The sequence below is a fragment of the Spermophilus citellus genome (assembly GCF_964194105.1).
Source record: "Spermophilus citellus genome assembly, chromosome: 8".
NCBI classification, from domain to species: domain Eukaryota; kingdom Metazoa; phylum Chordata; class Mammalia; order Rodentia; family Sciuridae; genus Spermophilus; species Spermophilus citellus.
In genome coordinates this window covers 116,999,531-117,020,199 of record NC_138189.1, presented here as the reverse complement: position 1 = coordinate 117,020,199, position 20,669 = coordinate 116,999,531, and the positions used below count along the sequence as shown (strand labels likewise).

General features: G+C 38.8%; 1 protein-coding gene across 1 annotated transcript in view; it reads left to right on the top strand.

The window, feature by feature from the left end:
• The window catches only part of HERC5 (HECT and RLD domain containing E3 ubiquitin protein ligase 5), a 58,257-nt gene extending 48,322 nt beyond the window's left edge, over positions 1 to 9,935 (top strand). The window contains exons 21-23 of the mRNA XM_081304568.1: positions 7,188 to 7,371; positions 7,455 to 7,557; positions 9,693 to 9,935. Of these exons, the coding sequence (XP_081160694.1) occupies positions 7,188 to 7,371; positions 7,455 to 7,557; positions 9,693 to 9,898 (493 nt within the window). The 3' untranslated portion in view covers positions 9,899 to 9,935. The remainder of the gene's footprint in view (positions 1 to 7,187; positions 7,372 to 7,454; positions 7,558 to 9,692) is intronic.
• The last annotated feature ends 10,734 nt before the right edge of the window (positions 9,936 to 20,669 follow it).

Here is a 20,669-nt window from a genome sequence, read left to right as displayed (position 1 = left end):
TCAATAAAATTCTGGCGAATCGAATACAAAAACACATCAAAAAAATTGTGCACCATGATCAAGTAGGATTCATCCCTGGGATGCAAGGATGGTTCAACATACGAAAATCAATAAATGTTATTCACCACATCAATAGACTTAAAGATAAGAACCATATGATCATCTCGATAGATGCAGAGAAAGCATTCGACAAAGTACAGCATGCCTTTATGTTCAAAACATTAGAAAAACTAGGGATAACAGGAACTTACCTTGACATTGTAAAAGCTATCTACGCTAAGCCTCAGGCTAGCATCATTCTCAATGGACAAAAGTTGAAGGCATTCCCTCTAAAATCCGGAACAAGACAGGGATGCCCTCTATCTCCACTTCTATTCAATATAGTTCTCGAAACACTGGCCAGAGCAATTAGACAGACGAAAGAAATTAAAGGCATAAAAATTGGAAAAGAAGAACTTAAATTATCACTATTTGCAGATGACATGATTCTATACCTAGAAGACCCAAAAGGGTCTACAAAAAAACTACTAGAACTAATAAATGAATTCAGCAAAGTGGCAGGATATAAAATCAACACGCATAAATCAAAGGCATTTCTGTATATCAGCGACAAAACTTCTGAAATGGAAATGAGGAAAAACACTCCATTCACAATATCCGCAAAAAAAATAAAATACTTGGGAATCAACCTAACAAAAGAGGTGAAAGACCTATACAATGAAAACTACAGAACCCTAAAGAGAGAAATAGAAGAGGATCTTAGAAGATGGAAAAATATACCTTGTTCATGGATAGGCAGAACTAACATCATCAAAATGGCAATATTACCAAAAGTTCTCTATAGGTTTAATGCAATGCCAATCAAAATACCAACGGCATTTCTTGTAGAAATAGATAAAGCAATCATGAAATTCATATGGAAAAATAAAAGACCCAGAATAGCAAAAGCAATTCTAAGCAGAAAGTGTGAATCAGGCGGTATAGCGATACCAGATTTCAAACTATATTACAGAGCAATAGTGACAAAAACAGCATGGTACTGGTACCAAAACAGGCGGGTGGACCAATGGTATAAAATAGAGGACACAGAGACTAATCCACAAAGTTACAACTATCTTATATTTGATAAAGGGGCTATAAGCATGCAATGGAGGAATGATAGCATCATCTTGCATTTCTTTTTCTTCTTTTTAATCTATGGATTGATGTCTTTAGTTTTGAAAAAAAAATCTTGACTTTTTCTGGTTTTCAAATCTAAATGAATACTGATTACCCAATTCTCTTGCTCTGTCCTTCCATTCTAGGACTCCAGTTACATGTGTCATATTCTCCTCTATCCCCATGCCCTTCAGCCCATCCCCCACCCCTGTACTGGGAATTGAACCCAGGGCCTTGCTCATCCTAAGCAAGCACTCTCCCAAGCCACCTTTCTCCTGTATTTTCTCATTCTTTTTGTTATTCATTTTTCACTGTAGAAGTTTTCTGGCATATCTTCCGATTCTCTAACCTCTAAAAGTATATGAAGTCTGTTTGCCTTTTTTTTTCCCCAACTCTAGTGGTTGTATTTTTTTAAGATTTCAGGTGCTTTAAATAATTTAATTTTTCCCCTACACATTCATCATGCTTATTTTACACATGTTGGTCAGCTTTAGGCTTGTCTCTGTTGTCTCTTTTCTTTTTCAAGACATATTTGATCATTTGATTGTGTGCTAGACATTTTCTATAAAAACACCATAGTTTCTGAGCGATGCTATCTTCCTCCAGAGAGGACTCCCACTGTTCTCTGATGGGCAGCTAGAGTAACAGGAGTCAAGTCAGCTCAGCCCACTGATGGGCAAAGTGTACTTGAGATAGGCTTGCAACCCTTTAAGCCTCAGGATACTTCTGGTTCACCTCCACTAAAATGTAGCTCTCTAGGGATCCCCCTTAGAACCCACAGCATTCTTTTTCCCCTTTTATTTTGTAGTACTGAGCATTGAATATAGCTTCTTACATATGTTAAGCAAGAGCCAGTCCACTGAGCTACATCCCCATCCATAAATCCACAGTACTTTTTAGGACTCCTTTTTTTTTTTTTTTTTTAAAGAATTCCAGTATAGTTTGCTGGTACATCTGCTGTCAATTTCTCCTTTGGTTTTCTTTTCTTCCCATGTCTTTTTTATTAGTGCATTATAGTTATGTTATTACATGTTCATACATGCACAGTACAACAATATAATTTTGCCAGTATCACTCCCCAGCACTCGCCCCTTCCCTCCCCACATCCCCCACATTTCTTTTCCTTTTTCTTCTCTAGCTTCCACATATGAGAAAAAATATAGGACCATTGGCCTTCTGAGTTTGACTTATATCTTTATCCTGAGTATATATATATATATATATATATCCATTGTATATATACCACATTTTCTTTATTTATCTATCCATTGATGGACACCCAAGCTGGTTCCATAGTTTGGCTACTGTGAATTGTGCTACTATAAACATGGGTATGCACATATCACTATAGTATGACTTTAAGTCTTTGAGATAAATACTGAACCCAGGGGTGCTTAACCACTGAACCACATTCCCAGCCCCTTCTTTTTTTTTTTTATTTTATTTTGAGATAGAGTCTCACTAAGTTGCTGAGAGACTGACTTGGAATTTGGAATCCTTCTTTCTCAGCCTCCCAAGCCACTGGGATTACAGGCATGTGCCACTGCACCTGGCTATCACTTGTGTTCTTTTTTCCTTCTTTTTAATTTATTCTAATTTGTTACACATGACAGCAAAATGCATTTCAATTTGTAGTACACTTATAGAGCACAATTTTTAATGTATGCTTGTACACAAAGTAGAGTCACACTATTCATGTCTTTAGACATGTACTTAGGGTAATGACGTCCATCTCATTCTACCATCTTTCATATCCTCCTGCCCCTTCCCTCCCCCTCCCTCCCCTTTGTCCTATCTAAAGTTCCTCCATTCTTCCCATACTCCCCTGCTGCCCATCCCCATTATGGATCAGCATCCACATATCAGAGAAAACATTCAGCATTTACTTTTTTGGAATTGTCTCACTTCACTTAGCATAATATTCTCCAACTACATCCATTTACCTGCTAATGCCCTGATTTTATTCTCTTTTAATGCTGAGTAATATTCCATTGTGTGTGTGTGTGTGTGTGTGTGTGCGCGCGCGCACGCGCGCGCGTATATATATATATCACCTGCTTCACTCCTCTTGCTAAGGATTACTTTGGCTATTCTGGGTCTCTTATTTTTCCAGATGAATTTTATGGTTGCTTTTTCTGTTTATATGAGGAATGTCATTGGGATTTTCATTGGAATTGCATTAAATCTGTAGAGTGCTTTTAGTAGTATGGTAATTTTAATTCTGCCTATCCAAGAACAAGGTAGATCTTTCCATCTTCTAAGGTCTTCTTTAATTTCTTTCTTTAGCATTCTGTAGTTTTCATTGTAGAGGTCTTTCACTTCTTTGATTAAGTTGATTTTCAAGTAGTTTTTTTAATAGAATGATGTCATTGGACAATAATAATAGTTTGATTGCTTCTTTTCCTGTCCATATCCCTTTAATTTCTTTCATCTGTCTAATTGCTCTGGCTAGAGTTTCAAGAACTATGTTAAATAGAAGTGGTAAAAGAGGGCATCCCTACCTTGTTCCAGTTTTTAAGGAATGCTTTCAATTCTTCTTCATTTAGAATTTGTTGGCCTTGGGCTTAGCATAGATAACTTTTACAATGTTGAGATATGTTCCTGATATCCCTAGTTTTTCTAGCGTTTTGAAAGTTGAAGTGGTGCTGTATTTTGTTGAATGCTTTTTCTGCACCATTTGAGATGATCATAAGATTCTTATCTATTACTTGTATTTTTTTTAGTTGTAGTCAGACACAGTATCTTTATTTTATTTATTTACTTTTATGTAGTACTTGAGGATCGAACCCCAGCTCCTTGCATGTGCTAGGTGAATGCTCTACTGCTGAGCCACAACCCCAGCCCCTACCTGTATTCTTAATGATTGCTATTCTAACTTGTGTGAGATAAAACCTCAGTTTAGTTTTGGGTTTTTTTTGTTTGTTTGTTTCGGTACCTGGGATTGAACTCAGAGCACTTAACCACTGAGCCACATCCCTAGCCCTTTTTTGTTCGTTTGTTTGTTTTTTAGATGTTGATGGACCTTTATTTTATTTATTTATTTATGTGCAGTGCTGAGAATCAAACCCAGTGCCTCACACATGCTAGGCAAGCATTCTACCACTGACCCACAACCCCAGCCCCCTTTTTTGTATTTTATTTAGAAACAGAGTCTCACTGGGTTGTTTAGGTCCTTGCTAATTTGCAAGGTGCTTTGAACTTAAGAGCCTCCTGCCTCAGCCTCCTCAGCTGCTGGGATTTTAGGCATGCACCATCACAGCCAACCTCAGGGTAGTTTGGTTTTGTTTTCTAGATATCTATATCTATATGTCTGTAGATATATATCTTTTGGGGTTTTTTTTTTTCTTTTGTAGATGGACACGATACCTTTCTTTTATTTATTTATTTTTAAGTGGTGCTGAGGATCAAACCCAGTTTCTCACATGTGCTCCACAAATGGTCTACTACTAAGCTACAACCTCAGCCCCCTCAGTATAGTTTCCATTTGAGTTTCCCTAATTGTTAATGATGTTGAACATTTTTTCATATATTTGTTGGCCATTTGTATTTCTTATGTTTTTTTATGTATTGCTTCTTTTGAGAAGTGTCAGTTTAATTCATTCACCCCTTTAAATCCGTTATTTGATTTTTTTGGTGTAAAGTTTTTTGAGATCTTTATATATTCTAGATATTAATCCTCTGTCAGAAGAGTAACTAGTAAAGATTTTTCTCCCGTTCTGTGGGTTCCCTTTTCATGTCATTAATCGTTTCCTTTGGTGTGCAGAAGCTTTTTAATTCAATACCATGCCATTTATTAACTCTTGGCATTATTTCCTGAACTTTAAGAGTCTTAGAAATCATTTTCTATACCTATATGCTGAAGTGTTTATCCTGCATTTTCCTCTAAGAGTTGGTCTAATTCCTAGGTCTTTGATCCATTTCGAGTTGATTTTTGTGTAGGGTGGGAGATAGGAGTCTAGTTTCATTCTTGTACATATGGATAACTAGTTTTCCCAGCACCATTTTTTTTAAAAGCTGTCTTTTCTCCACTGTATATTTTTGGCACCTTGTCAAGGATCAAATGATTATAGATGTGTGGGGTTTTTTTCTGTATCTTCTCTTCTGTTCCATCAGTCAATGTGTCTGTTTTTATGCCTGTACCATGCAGGTTTTGTTATTATACCTCTATAGTGTAATTTGAAGTTGGGTATTGTGATGCCTCCAGTATTGCTTTTTGGCTTAAAATTGCCTTGGCTATTCTGGGTATTTTATTCTTCCAAATGAATTTTTTTCCTGGCTCTGTGAAGAATGCCATTGTTATTTTTGTGGGGATTGCATTGACTCTGCGTATTGCTTTTAGTAGTTAGGCAGAAAATATATTGTTAAAATGGCCTATCCATGAACATGGGAGGTCTTTCCATCTTGTGTCTTCTTCAATTTCTTTTTTCAGTGTTTTATAGTTTTCATTGTAGAAGTCTTTGACCTCCTGGGTTAGGTTTATTCCTATTTTGTTTTCATTTGTTGATTGGTTGCTTTGAGTTATTGTTGTTGTTGTTTTGTTTTTGTTTTCTTTTTTGAGGCTATTGTGAATGGAATTATTTCCTTGATTTCTTTCTGAGCAGATTCATTGTTGATATATAGGAAAGCTATCGGTTTTTGTATGTTGGTTTTGTAACCTGCTAATTTGCCCAATTTGTTTATTAACTCTAGTAGTCTTTTGGTGGAATTTTTTGGGCCTTTTAGGTATAGGATAATATAATCTGCAAACAATGATAATTTGACTTCTTCCTTTCTTATCTTTATGTCGTTTATTTCGTTTTCTTGCCTAATTGCTCTGGCTAGAATTCCTAGTACTCTATTAAGTAGGAGTGGTAAGAGTGGACATTCTTGTCTTGTCCCAGATTTTACTATGAGGTTGAGTTTGAAAAAATTTGTTGTTTGTTTGTTATTAAGTTGTAGATGGGCACAATATTTTATTTATTTATGTGGTGCTGAGGATCAAACCCAGTGCCTCACACATGTGAGACAAGTGCTCTACCACTGAGCCACAACCTCAGTCCTCTATCCATAGTTTTTTCAGTTTTTTTAATCATGAATGAGTGCTGAATTTTGTAGGACCCCTTTGGTGGACCCTGAACTTCAGTTTTTGTTTCTTCAGCCTCAGGAGACTGTTAAGTTCTGCTCTGTTTTTTATGTGCCGAAAAGCTTATTTTTCTTTGCCTCTAAAGAATTTGGGAGATGCCTTCCCAGAGCACTGCCCTCCTCCCAGAGCCCTTGGCCTCTTACATTCTTATTTTGATAACCCCAAACTTAATTTTTCTGTGCATCCCCATTAAATTACCAAACTTGTACTAATTTATCTGACTCTTTACTTTCTGGCTTCTTTGCCTTCATCAAAAATTGGCAAATATCCTAAAGGGCAAAAGGAAAATGCTAGGCCCTCCTCAGTGAGCCTTCCTTCCCAATAGTGGCCTCTGGAGTTTTGACCCTGATTCAGAAGCTTTGAGCCTGGTGTTTTTGTATTTTAGCTGATGACTTTGCTGGTTCTTCCCAGGGGCAGCATTTGTCTGCTGTAAGCTACTTCATCCTAGTTAGAAGGGGAAACTACTTCTTCGTTTGTGTTAACCACCAGTTGCTCACCGATACAAATTTAGGTAATTTGTAATGGTGCATAATAAAGAAAACATGATATTTAGCCCACCTCCCAAGCCCAGTCAGCCCCCAGGAACTAATCACTGTAGCGGTTCAGACTTTATAGTAGGTCAAATTTTGTTCTAATCTAAGTATTGATTCTCTGAACTCTGTGACCTTAAACTATCATTTAACTTCACCGTGTCTGTTTCTTCCTCACTAAAGCATTCACAATATGGGAATCTGTCTCAGATTTATTATAAAGATAAAATTAGTCAAGATAACAGTGCACATGGCAAGCACTTCATGACTGTTAGGCATTCAAGCTTTTAGATTTGTCCTCCAATCTTTTTTTTTTTTTTCCGGTTATTGCAATCAAAGGAAGTAATTTTTTGTTGTTGTTTTTGTTTTATTAAAAGGAGAGACTATGTTTCTAAGTGTGTTGATTACATCTTCAACATCTCTGTGAAGACAGTTTACAAAGAATTCCAGAGAGGATTTTATAAAGTATGTGACAAAGAGATTATAGAAATTTTTCATCCTGAAGAATTAAAGGATGTGATTGTTGGAAACACAGATTATGACTGGGAAACATTTGAAAAGGTACATCGTGGATGCCAAATCGATTAACTTCTGTTTTCTTTTCTGTTTCCTTAATTTTTTTCTCTCTCTCTTATTTGCTCTAGAATGCAAGTTATGAACAAGGATACAATAATTCACATCCCACTATAGTGATGTTTTGGGAGGCTTTACATAAATTGACTCTGGAGGAAAAGAAAAAGTTCCTTGGTAAGTATTATATCAATGAATAGATCTATAATTTGATATCTTTTTAAAGGAATAAAAATCTCAATTGTGGAGCTGGGGTTGTAGAGCGCTTGCCTAGCATATGTGAGGCATTGGACTGAGTTCAGTCATCAGCACCACATAAAAATAAATGAATAAGATAAAGGTATTGTGTCCATCTCCAACAAAAAATTTTTTAAAAAATCTCAGTTGTGATGGGTACCATCATGGTTAGTGTCATAGCTACTTCTAGTCCAACCAAATGTCTGCTGTGCACTAGCATCAAAAAATCAAGTGCTAAAGACAGTAGAATGAACCAGACATATCTTTCCTATTTTTATATTTGAATACATGACCAGTGTAACTCCATATCACATACAACCACGATAATGGGATCCTAATTAGAACAAGTTATACTTATCCTCTGTATGTATAATATGTCAAAATACACTCTACTGTCATATACATCTAGAAAAAACAAATAATTTTTTTTAAAAAAAATCAAGTATTAAATGTGAGGAGGTAGCCAAGTGGTTAAGAGTGTTTGTCTACCATCCCCAACCTGCCAAGGGGGGAACAATTCAAGTGTTAATATAGGTGATCTTTTTCCCTATTATTTCATCCCTGCTTCCTGCTTTTAAATTTTTTCTTGTTTTCTTTGTCCAAGCTAAATTTTGAGTATTCTTTTTGCAGTCCTGTCTCCATTGAATTATCCAGCCTTTGTGGGATATACCAAAATATTTTGTCAGGGTAATTTTTACTGTTGCTATGTTGTTGTTACTGTATACAAGCTGTTTTACTTGTGTTTCCAAGTCTATTCTAACTCACCTCCCAGCTTTTGATCTCAGTTTTATACCTACATGATGATTTCCTGAGGTTGGCTTAATGACTTTCTCAGTTGCTTACTGCTTCCTTACTTTGAAGAAGCAGTAATCTTCCTGTTCTTGTTTTTGTGGATGACATGTATGTTGGAAGGCACTCAGTTACCCTGAAGCCAGCAGCCTGCCTCTGTAGTCTTAATTTCCAGAGGAATCTTTTCCTGAGCTTGCCTTGCACTCCTGCCTCTGGGCTCTCTCTGACGTTGCTCCCTGTGCCTTGGGCCTCACCTACCTCTTTATTTTCCCTTCTAAACTCTAAACTTTAAAAAAAAAAATTGGAGGGTAAATCTAAAGGCTTGAACTCCTAACAGTCATGAAGAATTTGCCATGTGCACTGTTATCCTGACTAATTTAATCTTTATAATAACTCTGAGACAGATTCTCATACTGTGAATAAACTCTAGTTTATTATTCTAAACTCTTCTCTGCTCATCCCAGCCTGGCATCCTCTCCCTACTCTCAAACACAGCATTTACACAGAAGGCATTTAATTTCTCTTTGGCTGTCCTATTTACTCGTTTTTTGGTCTTGTTCTATACACAAATCTATATAGTATCCCTCTCTTTATCTGTGGTTTCAGTTTCTTATGGACAAGCGCTGTGTGAGAATAATAAATGGAAAATTCCAGAAGTAAACAATCCTTAAGTTTAAGTTAACATGCCATTCTGAGAAGCATGACAAAATTTTGTGTCATCCCAGTCTGCCCTACCTGGACACGAATCATCCTTTTGTCCAGCATATGCTCACTACATACGCTCCCTGGTCACTGGTCACTTACTAGCCATCTCATTTTCAGATTGACCATCGATGTATCACAGTGCTTATGTTTAAGTAACCCTTATTTTACTTAATGGTGGCCCCAAAGTGCATGAATAATTTTTGCTGCCAGTTCATATATATTGAAGAGAAGTTATAAACATCTTCCTTAAGTGAAAAGTTTAGTTTATCATAATTATGTATAAATAGGAAAAAACAGTAAGCGTAGGGTACTTATAGTGTCCACAGTTTGAGGCATCCACTGGGATCTTGGAACTTGGGGGTAGGAAATGACTACTGTATTCCCAGCCAGTCCTGGGAATTGTTTGATGGCAGTGACTGGGTCAGATCTTGTCCTAATATGGTCCCCAATGTACTATTTAATATAGGACTCTGCTCATGGGCCCTTAGTAAAGTTATTTTTAAAAAATAGATTTTCTGTCTTTATAGAGAGATTTTGGTCTTCATATGTAATAGGTCATCCTGTTGTATTCTTCTTTTCAGTGTTTCTTACAGGCACTGACAGACTACAAATGAAAGATTTAAAGAATATGAAAATAAGATTTTGCTGCCCTGAAAATTTGAATGAAAAAGATCCTATGAGAGCGCAGACATGTTTTAGTGTTCTCTACCTCCCTAAATATTCTACTATGGAGAGAGTGGAAGAAGCACTTCAAGTAGCCATCAACAGTAGCAGGGGATTTGGCTAACCCTACATTGTATTCTCTACCTCTGTTGGGAAATATTTTCAAATTAAACAATAATAACTCAAAAACTGACATAAAAGTCTTGTTCAATATTCAGTGTAGTTACCTGCTGTTTGAAAATTGGCTATCATTTCAGCTGGGCCCCATGAATGTATGTGCCTATAATTCCAGCGACTCAGGAGGCTGAGGCAGGAGGATTACAAGTTTCAGGCCAGATCAGAAACTTAGCAAGATCCTGTCTCAAAAAAGAATAATAGCCTGGCATGGTGGTGCAAGCCTGTAATCCCAGCAGTTCAGGAGGCTGACATCAGAGGATCACAAGTTGAAAGCCAGCCTCGGCAGCAGCACAAGGTGCTAAGCAACTCGGTGAGACCCTGTCTCTAAATACAAAATAGGACTGGGAATGTGGCTTAATGGTTGAATGCCCATGAATTCAATCCCTGGTACCACAAAAAATATATAAAGTATAATAATAATTAAAAATAATTGTTGTCATTGCATGTAAGATGTATTAGTTATGAGATAGGTTAAACTGTTTGTCTGACACAAATATTTGCCTAATTTGGCCTGAGAGACACTCTTTAGGAGTTTTTTTGTTTGTTTGGGTTTTTTTTTTTTTAAGACTATTTGTCTACATCATAGCTATCCTTTTCTTCAGGTGTAGATTCCCTTTAAGGTGGGAGTGGCACTGTGCCAAGTTAAAAGACCATACGTTTCCCAGCCTCCCTGGACAGTAGGAACTGGGGCAATGGTTTTGAAAGCTGTTAGTATAAGTTTCTGAGGGAACTTTGTAAAGGAAAATTTTGCTCCTGCCTTTGTTTTTCTTGCTAGGATGCAGCACTATAGCAAGAGCCTCAGCATCTGTCTTCAGACCAGGGAGAAGTCCAATAAGAGCAGAAACCTTGTCCCTAAAATTCTTTGGTTTAACGATTAGAAACTGCTTAGTTCTGAACATCTTATGAGAATAATTGGTTTTGTGTTTGTGTTTAAGGTACTATGGTAGGGCTGGGGATGTAGCTCAGTTGGTAGAGTGCTTGCCTTATATACTCAAGGCCCTGGGTTCAATCCCCAGCACTCTCCCCCACCAAAAACAAAAAGGTACTATGGTAGAGTCTTACTATGGGCAAACACATCCCTTATAAAAGATGAATTAAAAAGGGTAGTGTAATGGGTGAGAGGGCACTAAAAGATTGCAGTTAAATGTGGGCTGAGGGTTAGGATTGAAAGCTGTCAAATCAGGAAAGGGGGCTCAAAGTCAAGTCAGTAAGCATATGGAGTTTTTGTGACATACACACTGCAAGACTGCTTATATAGAGTCAGGAGATAGGAGCAATAGTGTTCTATGTGAAAAGTAACTCTACATCGTAAGCATATTTGATGTGCCCTTTTTCCTAGCACATATTTAGTTCAAATATACTTTGATGTGTTTACAAAGTAGACTATTTATCTATTTAGATCACGATAGAATAATATTTCCAAAGAGTTGTTTTAGATGAAGCAAGGGGAACACTGAAAATTGGCTCATATCTGTGCGAACTAGGTTTTTGGGTTAGCAATCTTGACCTCCATTTTATCCTCCTTCTATTGAGAGGTTGGAGAGGAAAAAGCTACATTTCTCAGGATTCCTAATAGCCAGAGCTCTGTATGCCAACAGGATGCATTACATTTGCAAAGGATGTGGAATGTGACCGGGAAGGTGCAGGCATCATGGTTGGTGGGGCAGGCAGTGGAAGCAACCAGCAGATGGGACTGCTGCAGGCAGTGAGACTGCTCATCCCACTGGACTTACCAGCATCGTGAATATGTGGTGACTGTGATGCTAATAGCAGTAGCATCAGTGGAAACAGCAGCTTCCGACCTCTGACCTCTGAGTTGGTAGGATGCTAAAGCCAAATTCTGTGGTCACCTGCTGACTTTGTTTTTAACAGCCCTTCTAAAGATTATAAACACCTATTTTCTTGAGTTGGCTCTTCTGAAATTTGTGAGGTTCTGTTCTTATTACTGAACTCAGAGGGGTAGGGAATCACTCAGTAATAAGACCTAATATAAATAAATAAATACACACAGATGAACAAGTACTTAACATTCCATCAGGCTTACTCTCCAAAATTTTAAGTCACTCTGCATGGGTTTCCCTTAGTTAATGATCAAGTAACTGATGGTTTAAGACACATGTCCTATGTATGTAAGTTTGACAGTGCACTATATTGATACCTACTTTCTAAAATATATATATTTATATATGTATAAAGATGCTTATGAAGATTTGTCTTCTGTAGAAATCAGGAGTCTTCCCATAGCCACGTCTGATAGGGTCAAACCATTCCAAAATGCTCTTATATCCCGCTTCATGTAGATGGTCATTAGCATGAGACTTTCTGAAGAAAATCAGATTTGTCAAAATGACTTCATCCATCTTGGAATGAGATTCAGGTACTCTTTGTGATGGTCAGTGAGTTCCGTATTTTGAGCCACATTTTCTGCCAGCTTCACTGTGATGACAGGGACCTTTTTTCATTCATTTTTTTATGTCAAATACCTAGAACAGGTATTAACACAAAATATGTTTTATTAAGTATTACTTTTAAATAGACTTTAGAAGGGGAATCCAGATGTCTTTAATGGAAATGTAGAGGCCAGGATTTTTTTTTTTAGTTGATTTATTCACTTATTTATATGTAGTGCTGAGAATCGAACCCAGTGCCTCACACATGCAAGGCAAACTCTCTAGCGCTGAGCTGCAACTCCAGCTCCAAGGCCAGTATCTTCATTGTGACGCCTCGAGATAACCATTCTTTTTTCTTTCTTTTTTTTTAGAGAGAGATTTTTTTAATATTTATTTTTCAGTTTTCAGCAGACACAACATCTTTATTTTATTTTTATGTGGTGCTGAGGATCGAATCCAGCGCCCCACGCATACCAGACGAGCGTGTTACCACTTGAGCCACATCCCCAGCCCAAAATACCATTCTTGAGCCAAGCACATTGGTGTGTGCCTGTAATCCCAGTGTCTCAAAGCCAGCCTCAGCAACTTGGCAAAACCCTGTCTCTAAATAATATATGAAAAAGGGCTGGGGGTGAGGCTGGTCAGTGAGTTCCCTGCTCAATGGCAAAGCACTTGCCTAGCATGTGTGAGGCACTGGGTACAATCCTTAGCACCACATTTAAAAAAATAAATGAATAAAGGCATTCTGTCCATCTATAACTACAAAATAATAATAAAGGGCTGGGGATGTGGCTCAGTGGTTAAGCGCTTCTGCGTTCAATCCCTGATACCAAAGAAATACTATCTTGGCTTTGTCTGCAATTGAGGAGGGCTTTTGTTGTTAGGTTTGGTTTGGTTTTGCACTATTAGAAATTGAACCCAGGGATCCTTAACCCTTATTATTTTTTTATTTTGAGACAGGGTCTTACTTGAACTTGGTTCTGTCATAGCCTCCCATGTTGCTTGAATTATAGGTGGGCACCACTGTGTCCACCAATGGGGTTTTTTAATGTTTGAATATTAGATGTGCAATATATTTAAGCATATACTTTGATTAAGGAAAAAAATTTTTCCCTTATTTTTACTATTTTATTTTTGAGAATTTGGTACTTTCTCCATTTTTGGTGTTTATCTTAGTGGATAGTGATTTTCAAATAATTCTACTAGCTTTTCATGGCTATTCTTTTAAGGTATTTTTTTCTCAGTCTGCACCAATAGAAAAAAGCAGTGCAAGCCAGGCCCGGTGGTGCACACCTGTAATCCCAGTGGTTTGGGAGGCTGAGGCAGGAAAACCTCAAGTTCAAAGCCAGCCTCAGCATTGGAGAAGTGCTTAGCAATTCAGTGAGACCCTGCCTCTAAATAAAATACAAAACAGGGCTGGGGATGTGGCTCAATGGTCAAGTGACCCAGAGTTCAATCTCTGGTACCAACAAAAAAAACAAAAAAAAAAAAGAAAATGGTGTTGCAAAACTTGGCTCTCATTCCCAAAGGAGGTTAAGTAAATTGCAACATGAAGAAAACAAAAAATAAGTGCTGTTTGTAAATGACACTCACCTGTAATCCCAGCTACTCTATTTATAATCCCAACTAATTGGGAGGCTGAGGCAAGAAAATGGAAAGTTCAAGGCCAGCCTCAGCAATTTAGTGAGACCCTGTCCCAAAAGAAAAAAGGGCTGGGGATTTGCCTAGTGGTAGAGTGCCCCAGTAGAACAAAATTTTAACACCTTACGCTATATCCTATGTGATTTTGCTTGCTATTTTATAATTGTTTATTGAGAAAGAAGGCTCCTTTTCAACTTGGAATCTGAAGCCAACGTAGGAAAGGGCCAAAATCAGTGTGGTCACATTTAAAAATACAATATACTTAGGCATAAATTCAACAAAAGTGGAAAAGTCCTGGACACCAAAAAAGAAAAATTTTTAAAAAGCTAATTTTTTTATGCTGGGCATGGTGGCATGTACATGTGATCACAGCAACTCAGGAGGCTAAGGCAGGAGAATTCCAAGTTCAAAACCAGCCTAAACAATTTAGTGAGACCGTATCTCAAAATTTAAAAGGACTGGGGATGTGGTTCAGTGGTTAAGCGCCCCTAGTTTCAATTGCCAGTACCAAAAAATAAAATATATTTTTTAAATTCTTGAAATTAACCTAGATAGACAAACTGTTTTCATTAGTCAGAAGACCGGCTGTTAAGGTGTCTGTCTCCCCTAAATTGATCTATAGTCGATTCCTATCAGAATCCCAAGGAAGCTTTTTTTGTAAACATTGACAAGATATTAATAATGATATGGTAATGCAAAAGACCAAGAATAGCTTAAACAACTACTACTGGAATTTATGATGTATAAAGCAACACAAATCAAGAGACTGGATATGGCATTAGTGTCAAGGTGGTAGTTTGATGGTTGAAGCAGAATAGTCTAGAAGTAGGTCTCATATTCATGGATGACTGATTTTTTTTTTAACTAAGGAGCAAAAATAATTCAACAAAGTATAGTCTTTTCAAAAAACAGTGCTGGATCAGTTCAATGTCCATCATACATAAAGGAAAAGCTATGTATTCCTTGCATTGTATACAAAATTAAGAATTGCAGACATAAATGTAAAACAAAATTTCTAGAAACATAGGTGGCAAAAATCATGACCTTGGGCTAGGCAAAGATTACTTGTTAATAATAAAAATATGATCCATATAAGAAAAAACTGATGTATCATTATAATTAAAAACATCTACTCTTGGAAAGCCACTGTTAAGAGAATGAAAAGACAAGTCACAGACGGAGAAAATATTTGCAATCATGTATCTGATGAAAGACTTGTAGCCTATCCATGATATATAAACAAATCTCAAGAAAACACACCTCAGTTATAACATATCAAACATATGAAAAGACATTATCAAAGAAGATACATGGGTCAGGAGTGGTGGCGGTGGCACACATCTGTAATCCCAGCAGCTCTGGAGGCTCAGACAGGAGGATTGCCAGTTTAAAGACAGCTTCAGCAACGAGCAAGGTGCTAAGCAACTCAGTGAGACCCTGTCTCTAAATAAAATACAAAACAGGGCTGGGGATATGGCTCAGTTAGTAGAGTGCTTCCCTCCAACACACAGGACTCTGGGTTCAATCCCCAGCACCACAAAAAAAAAAAAAAAAAAAAAAAAACAGCATTAAAAAGGAATAAACTATTGAAAACAGCATGGAAGAATTGCAAAATAATTATGCTAGGTAAAAACCTACTTTAGGTTTGTGCGATTTGGGGGTGGGGGGGCAGCAGGGGTACCAGGTATTGAACTCAGGGGCCCTCTACCACTGAGTCACTTCCCCAGCCCTATTTTGGATTTTATTTAGAGACAGGGTCTCACTGAGTTGTTTAGCGCCTTGCTTTTGCCAAGGCTGGCTTTGAACTTGCAATCCTCCTGCTTCAGCCTCCTGAGCCACCTCTCTTTTTCCTGTGTAAAGATAGTGAGCACTTTTCTTGGGAACAGAATCTATTTGGCAACCTTAAGTTGGACATTAATTTGACTCAATCCCCAAGTTTCAAAGGCAATTTTTTAATGAGTTCCTTTGGCTTCTGATTTTACAAGAGATGCTCACAATATAGAGTAGACAAGATAGGCACATGTTTTTGAAACTGGTAGAAGACAATAGTTTGCTAAGAGGATAAAAGCTACAGAGTCACTGGAACAACACTATTGCTTTCCTCTGTATATAATACTATAATACTCTCTGTATTTACAATGTGTTCTGAACTGTTTGTTACAGAAGAAGGAACTATAAACTACTTGCACCTGGTGCATGATGTTCTCCCAGGAGACCTTACTTGAGAGTGGAATCCACCTCAGGAATTGCCTGCCCCTTCACCATACACAAACCCGCTTCCCTCACCCTTGGTTTCTTCCTCCCTCCTTGACTCCAACAAGATGCATCTTGCACTGCACTTGTGCTCTGATTTCCAACTCCTTCAAGATCTTGGCATCCTTTCTCTACTTTCCTCTATCTTCCAATCTTCCAATGTTTCACCACAGGCTCTGACATAGTCACATTTCTGCCATTAAGGTAATAAGTTTTTAGCCTGGTGTGGTGGCACACACCTGTAATCCCAGCAGCTCTGAAGGCTAAGGCAAAAGGATTGCAGATTCAAAGCCAGACTCAGCAATTTAGTGAGGCACTAAGCAACTAGTGAGACCCTGTCTCAAAATAAAATAAAAAGGGTTGGTGATATGGCTCAGTGGTTAAGCGCCCTCGGTTCAATCCGTGGTACCAAAAAATAAATATTAAATAAGTTTTTAAATTCCTCTCTTGCTATGTACTTCCCTTTCTCTTATTTTTTTTGTTTTGTCGTTGTTGTAGATGGGCACAATACCTTTATTGTATTTATTTTTATGTGGGGCTAAGGATCCAACCCAGTACCTCATGCATGCCAGGAAAATGCACCACCCCTGAGCCACAACCCCAGCCCGATTCCTGTCTCTTCTTTCTGTATTTATTTTCATTTAAAAAAAAATCTATGGTTGCTGTCTCTACATCGTACCTTATCTTCCTCCAGTGCCCATTTCTTTCACTCAAACTGCTCTGCTAGAAGTCTCAGAGAAGTTTCTTACTGCGAATTTCTTATTGTGATCGTCTTTTTGTGATTTTTCTGTTATGGAAAGATCATCCCCAAGCCAACCTAATAATGAGGACATAGTTTTTTGTTGTTTTTAAGAGAGAGAGAGAGAGAGAATTTTAATATTTATTGTTTAGTTTTCGGCGGACAAAACATCTTTGTATGTGGTGCTGAGGATCGAACCAGGGACCAACGCATGCCAGGCGAGCATGTTACCGCTTGAGCCACATTCCCAGCCCAAGGACATAGTTTTGAGAGAAAGAAAATAAGTTTTATTGTTTTGCTAGCAAAGGAGAAACACCAGGGATCCCTGTCCTCGAGGCTGTGATTCTGCCCATCTGGGGGAACAAAGGTCTTTCAAAGTGGTGATTCCAAAGCTACATGCCAGTGTGCCCAAAGTGGGGCAGGTGTTGAAATTCACTTGCTAATTTGTGAAAGGGAGAAGAGGAAAAATAAGCCTCAAGAGCAGCTCAGTGGTAGAGTGCTCCCTTAGCATGTGTGGGGCCCTGGATTCAATTCTCAGCACCGCATATAAATAAATGAATAAAATGAAAGTCCATCAAAATCTAAAAAATATTAAAAATAAATAAAAATAAGCCTCAGTGGCAGAGCAGCAAGATCCTATATTCAAAATCATGAAGTAGACTACTATTAAACTCCTGCCTCAGCTTTCTGAGTTGCTAGAATTATAGGCATGTGCCACCAAGCCCAGTTTAAAGTCCAGTTTTATTGAACTTTTAAGTCCTTCCTGATGTGCCCATGTATGGCTCTGGTCCCACACCCCACCATTACAGTTTGTAAACCATTTCAGTTTCCTGAATGGGTCAGTCTCTTTCCTGTGTTTTTACATGTGCTCTTTCTTGTTCCAGGATCCCTCTTCCTATCCCACTTTCATTGTTCCATTTTCCTCACCTCATTCCTGTTCATTTTTCAGGATTCATGTCAGCTGTTGTGGGCTTCCAGTAGATGCTAAATAAATACACGCAGGGTGAGCCTACCTGGCTTAGCACTGCCTAAGCACAGTCCTCTTTCTAGTGCCTTCTGGGTGTTTGGTTCACTGTATCCCATTAGTTAGCCAAAAGTTCCACCTAGTGGTATATGCAGAATATAACAACTACCTCCAAATGCAGCATTTCACCAAGGAGGACAAAACTTGGAAAAAGGGATGCCTTTGTCCTTACCATATTTGGTGGTGAGACTCTACTATGGCTCCTGGCCATGCTAGTAAATAAGAAGAAAGAATTTATGGTCAGTCCATCACAGTAATAAGCCCCAATGAAGATCCTGTGCATTTGTAAGGACCATGCCTGGAGGGTAACCTATAGAAACAAAATGGGTCTCCTGAAGTTCTTTTTCAAATGTAAAGACCTAACCCTAGGGAACATTCCAGCCAAATCCTTTGTCCCAGAGCTGCGGGAAATGGAAGGCAGAGGTAAACCCAAATGGGAGTTACAGGAAGGATTTAGATTCAATGGCTAGGGGGTGTAGCTCAGTGGCTTGCTTAGCATGTGTGAAGCACTGGGTTCAATCCTCAGCACACTAAAAAAATAAAACAAAGGTATTGTGTTTTTTAAAAAAAAATCAAAGGCTAAAGGATAAGGCAACTGTCTTGATTGTTATTTAACATAGATTTTGGTGAAGGCTCTTACCCCCAAATTTTATAAGCCTCTAGGTTAGCCACCAAAGCCATATCCTGCTGAAGCCAGATTTAAAATTAGGTAGTTAGTGTGAAAAGGTCGGGCGATGGAGGAAAAGACCACCAAGAGACTGTCTCATGCAACAGCAAAGGGTTTATTGGGGGTCCAGCATGCTGGGGCTCAGAGATCACTTCAGAGGAGCAGAGAACAAAGAGCCCCGAGAACAACTAAAGCAGAGCTTATATACATTCTTTGGAAAGGGCAGGGACTTTACATACATCATAGCATCCCTTAGCAAATCATCACCTACCTCGGGAAAATCAAATAACAACTCTAAAACATGATTAGCACATACACTGGCGGGAACAGGTCGGGCGGGGGTGATTGGTCAGTCCTAAGAAGGGGTATACATTTAAACTGATTGGTTGAAGCCCTGAGATGTATACGGCACGGTTTCCCAACTTGTTATCAACTACCATAAACTACTGGGAGGGTCATCTGGCATCCCAGGTATTTCCCTGTCTCATGCTGATTGGTGGCTGCTAGGGGGTTGCTATGGATCTCCACCTAGCCTGACTGAGTCAGGACACCTGGCGCAGCAGATCTCTCCTGTTATTTGTAGATAAACAATTTAGCAGGGTGGGAATGTGCCTAGGAGTGCTCTGTGGGTTTTTCCAAGGACAAAGGCCATGTCCCTTTCTTGGACAGCTTTGCTCTGAGATAGAGGCTGGTTTTTCAGTGTTACCACTGTTTACCGGTGACGAGTCCTTGCTTCCCCAGTGTCGAAGTATAACACCAGAGAAGCACGCCGAGGCAAGGTTAGAGTGGAAAGTAGTTTATTAAAGGACAGCAGAAAAGACTTCTGAGAAAGAAGGGGACCCAAGAGGTGGAATCCATGGAAGGGTGGTTGTCTCCCCTTTTCATAGCTAAGGTCTTCCTTTATCTTTCCCGCATTCCTGTCACATTCCTGTCCATTGTTCTGTTAAGGGTGGGGCAGAGGTGGGCCAAAGGAGTAACCTGGGCAGGAAGGACTTTTGGGTCAACATCTTCAAGTTTGCTGGGAGCTGTTTCATTAACACTTCTTTGGGATGGGCTCTGGACCTTGGGGACATTAACATTCCAAGAGTTGTTCTGCTTTTCACAGACTTCATTCTCAACATGGCCTCCATTTTGGATTTTACTTGATATTAGACCCGATTTACCTAACTACACTGACTACCTATCTTCATTAGCAGCTCAGAAGTGCTTGAAATATCCACCTTCCTTCAGGCCTCATAGGAGGACCTGCAGGATGGGGTGAAACCACATCCTCAGCACTTGTGGTTAGCATTGCCAAACTTCCCAGCCAGAAAACTGAGAGTCAGGGGCTTCACGGCATGAAACCCCTGCCTCAATAAGGGCTAAAGACCCTTCCAGATTGCTTTATGCCATGACAGCAATATTTAGAGTTTCCTCACAGTGCAGTTATGGTAGGCAGAAGATGATTGGCTTATGGATATTGTCTTGCTTATGTATGATTGACAGGCATGCCCCACTCAAACCCTATAACCATTGTGTGTGCAAGAGTAAAAGAAATTGAAGTTAAAATGTAAAAGACCAGGCATTGTAAAGCTGCTTCTAAACCGCAAAGCCTGGGTTAAAAAGTAAAGGACTAGGTATTGTAGAGTTTCTGAACTGCATACAGAACCTGAAATTCCTGAGGCAGTTAAGACAATGCCCTACTGACCATTTAGTTGATTAATAGCCTAGGACCCTGTGCAGCTTGTCACGTAGGCATTCAGGGCCCAAACCAATCAGTTTGAATGTAACCCCCTCCTTAGGAATGACCTATCACTCCAGCCCAACCTGTTCCCACCAATGAATGTACTAATCAAGTCTAAGAATTGTTGTTTGATTTTCCCACGGTGTATGGTGATTTGTTAAAGGAGACTGTGATGTGTGTAAAGTCCCCGCCCTCCCCCAAAAGTGTACTTACGCACTGTTCAACCCCTGCCCGGGGCTCTGGGCTGCTCTCCCTTCTTGAGTGAGCCTGGAGACCCAGCG